The sequence below is a fragment of the Gracilinanus agilis genome, unplaced genomic scaffold, assembly GCF_016433145.1.
Source record: "Gracilinanus agilis isolate LMUSP501 unplaced genomic scaffold, AgileGrace unplaced_scaffold5743, whole genome shotgun sequence".
NCBI classification, from domain to species: domain Eukaryota; kingdom Metazoa; phylum Chordata; class Mammalia; order Didelphimorphia; family Didelphidae; genus Gracilinanus; species Gracilinanus agilis.
Window position 1 is genome coordinate 64 of NW_025392943.1, and position 3,460 is coordinate 3,523.

Here is a 3,460-nt window from a genome sequence, read left to right on the forward strand (position 1 = left end):
TCTCAGAGCAGGGATTTGATGTAGCCCGCAGGATCCACTTCTGTTTGAGTTTGACACAATTGGACCAGATAATCTCCAAGGTCCCCTCCAATTCTTTTATAAGATATTTCACAAGTTCTTGATTTAATTTGTATTTTCTCTTTTGGAGCATTAAAATGAACAGTGGGTTGAAACCATCATGGTAACTTGGGTTTGAAACTTGTCTTTCAGGTTTGAAATGCAGCATTTCGGGGTGAAAGTCAGCATAATCGAGCCTGGCTATTTCAAAACAAACATGACAAACACTCAGAAGTTCCAGGCTTATTATGAAAATATCTGGAATAAAGCCCCAGCAGAGATAAAAGAAAGCTATGGAAAACAATTCTTTGAGAAAAGTGAGTTTTTCTCTTTTTTCAAGATGGTGTGTTCCATAAGGGGGAAAAAAAAGGATGCGTTTAGGCATTTGCAAGAATGCCATTGGGGGGGGCAGCTAGGTGGCTCAGTAGATTGAGAATCAGGCCTAGAGACAGGAAGTCGTAGGTTCAAATCTGGCCTCAGACATTCCTAGCTGTGTGACTCTGGGCAAGTCACTTCACCCCCATTGAGGAAGGCTACCCTTCTGAGGATCATCCAGACGAGGAAACTGAGGCCTGGAGAAGTTCAGTTGAAGTTTGTTCAGATTGAAAGGAAGAAAATAAGGAATCGAATCCATTTCCCCAACAGTTTTGTGTCTTCCTTGGAATAAAGTCAGAATGCTGCTTTCGCTGTTGCTGTATCCCTCAAGGAATGACCAGTGATTTTCATGGGAAATTCCATATTCGAAGAGAGGCTTTAAGACAGCCTCATGCTTTATGCCTCCGATGCTTTGTTCTAGCTCACAAACTGCAAACCCAGAGGAAGTTTTGAACGCGTTTTTGTCATTAGAGTAATATTTGTAGATAGGATAAGAATGACTGGTTATACACTCCAGGGGAGGGTGGGAGAAAGAATAACTTCAAGTGATGATTGGAAGTATTGCTCATTTTAAATGAACTTGACTCCGTGAAATTTTTAATGTATACATTTAACCAAGGAGGGCAGGAATTTTTGAGCTTGGCAGGAGTTAGCTGTGGATCCTGACTGATAAAATGGGATATTATAGTCCAGCTTAAAGAAGGAGAGGAGTAAAGTTCTGAGAGTTATAATTGTGGAAGCCAGGGATATCCAATTCAAACAGAAACAGGGGCCACTAATTTGTATATATGGATCTCTGTTGATTTAGTTTTTAAATGTAATATTATCTGTCTTATTGCATTTCTATTTATTTTGTTAAATCTTTCCTGATTACACTTTATTTTTTTAATATAATTTTACTTTAAAAATATTTTCCCAAGGTTACATGATTCTTGTTCTCTTCCTCCCCTCTTCCCTCCCACCTCCCTGAGCTGACAAGCAACTCCACTGGGTTATACAAGTATTATCCTGATTATACTTTAATCTAGCTTAGTGACGCTTGGGAGTTGGGGGCCCTCTGTGGTTCCTGGCCTTTGTGTTTGATGCCTCTGCTCTAGAGATAAAAAGGAGAAAGCCCCGTGGTCTGATGAAGGAGGGTACAGTTGGTAATCGGTTCTGGAAAGGATATCTCAGAGGTAGGGACATACCACAAAGGAAATGTGAATTGCTAGTTGGGAAATCAAACTCCTGGCATCGACTCATAGCATTTAAAGTTGAGTGAAGGGGCAGTTAGGTAGCACAGTAGACAGAGTGCCAGGCCTGAAGTCGGGGTGTCCTGGGTACTTCCTAGCCGTGTGACCCTGGATGAGTCACTCAACCCCAGTTCCTAACTCTTGCTGCCCTTCTGTTTTAGGATTAAAAAAAACCAACCAAACAAAAAACCAAAGTGGAGTGGGACCCATCTAGGTCAACACTCCTATTTTACAGATGAGGTAATGGAAACCCCCAAGAAGTTGTGACTTGTCTAGGGCCACGCTGGATAATCGGTGGGACCTGAACCCAATGTCTTAGATAAAGATCTAATATTCTTCCCATTGCATCACACAGCCTCTCCTAATTTTCTTTTGTCTCCGTCTCTAACATACCATGGGTTTGGCTCCCTTTCTGCACTCCAAGTTTTCCATTTAGTTCATTAGGGTTTTATTCCCCCTTTGGGAACATATTTCTGGTTCTAAAATCAATAAGAAAGAAGCTAACTTTGTTAGGACACTCAGAGTCTTGTTATTTGGCCAGATTATTTAGCAGAAAACAATGCTGGATCTGGAGCTCGGAAAACTTGAGTTCACATCCTCGCTCGGGCTTTTACTGGCTTGTGGCACCGTGGGCAAGTCACTTCACATTACCATCTATTTTTCCTCCTCTATAAAATGGAAATAATCATAATAGCACCTAACTTGCAAGGTGGTTGTGAGAATTAAACAAGATTATCTTTGCAAAGCACATTGCAAATCTTAAAATGCATCACGTAGATTTGTTTTTTGTTGTCGTTCAGTCACGTCTGACTCTTTGTGACCCCATTTGGAGTTTTCTTGGCAAAGATATTGGAGTGGTTTTGCCATTTCCTTCATCAGCTCATTTGACAGATGAGGAAGCTGAGGCAAACAGGGTTAAGTGACTTGCTCAGGGTCACACAAGTAAGTAGGTGTCTGAGGCCAGATTTGAACTCTGGTCTTCCTGACTTGAGGCCCCGTGCTCTATCCATTGTACCACCCAGATGCCCAGATTATACAAGTGCGGGATATTACTACTATAACTGGAACAAACCTTAATAGTCTTTCTTTTTCTTTACCTACAAAAGGAGGGTTGCCCATATTTCAAGGGTTGTCTTGGTTATTTTGATGGAGTTGAGTTATTTCTCACTGGGTGCTGAATGAATGGTGAAATTGTCCATAGATTTATTTGACCAAAGGCACAAATCATTGGGATTTGCAGGAGCCTTTAAGTGGTAACATTTGGATTTCTAGAAACTTGGGTCATTGGATTTTTGACCTCCAAAAGGAGGAACCAAAAAGCTAACCATTTTTCCCTTTTTGTTTGCAGATCTCAAATATAACATAAAGGCAATGAATAATGCGTGCACAAAACTGAACCTGGTAACTGACTGTATGGAACATGCTCTGACCTCCCTTTATCCCCGAAAGCGCTATTCAGCTGGCTGGGATTCTCAATTCTTCTTTATTCCTTTGTCGTATTTACCAACAGTGCTGCAAAATTTTGCCTTTTCCGGCTATTATCCCATACCTGCACATGCTGTCTAAAGATAGACTGGAAAGCTAGCTTGTGAAGAAGGGAATGAATAGACAAAAGAAGAAAGGGAAATTTGACAGTGATATTTCTGTTGTTTTAAAAAAGAAATTTACTTTTTGTAAGGTTTGGGTCCTGTCTTTTACCCTTTGTGAAGGAACCAGAAAAGACTTCATTTGTCACTGGAGAATGAAGCATTCTACAGTATGGGTCAATCTTTCTTTCCTTTCTTTCTTTCTTTCTT

The 3,460-nt window shown here is 40.6% G+C and overlaps 1 protein-coding gene across 1 annotated transcript; it reads left to right on the forward strand.

The window, feature by feature from the left end:
• Positions 1–210: 210 nt before the first annotated feature.
• Positions 211–3,445, forward strand: LOC123256267 (17-beta-hydroxysteroid dehydrogenase type 6-like; the record flags this gene model as incomplete). Its single annotated transcript, XM_044684920.1, has 2 exons — positions 211–374; positions 3,013–3,445. Coding segments are annotated over 2 exons (382 nt in total), but the record flags the coding sequence as incomplete, so codon positions are not given.
• Between the last annotated feature and the right edge of the window lie 15 nt (positions 3,446–3,460).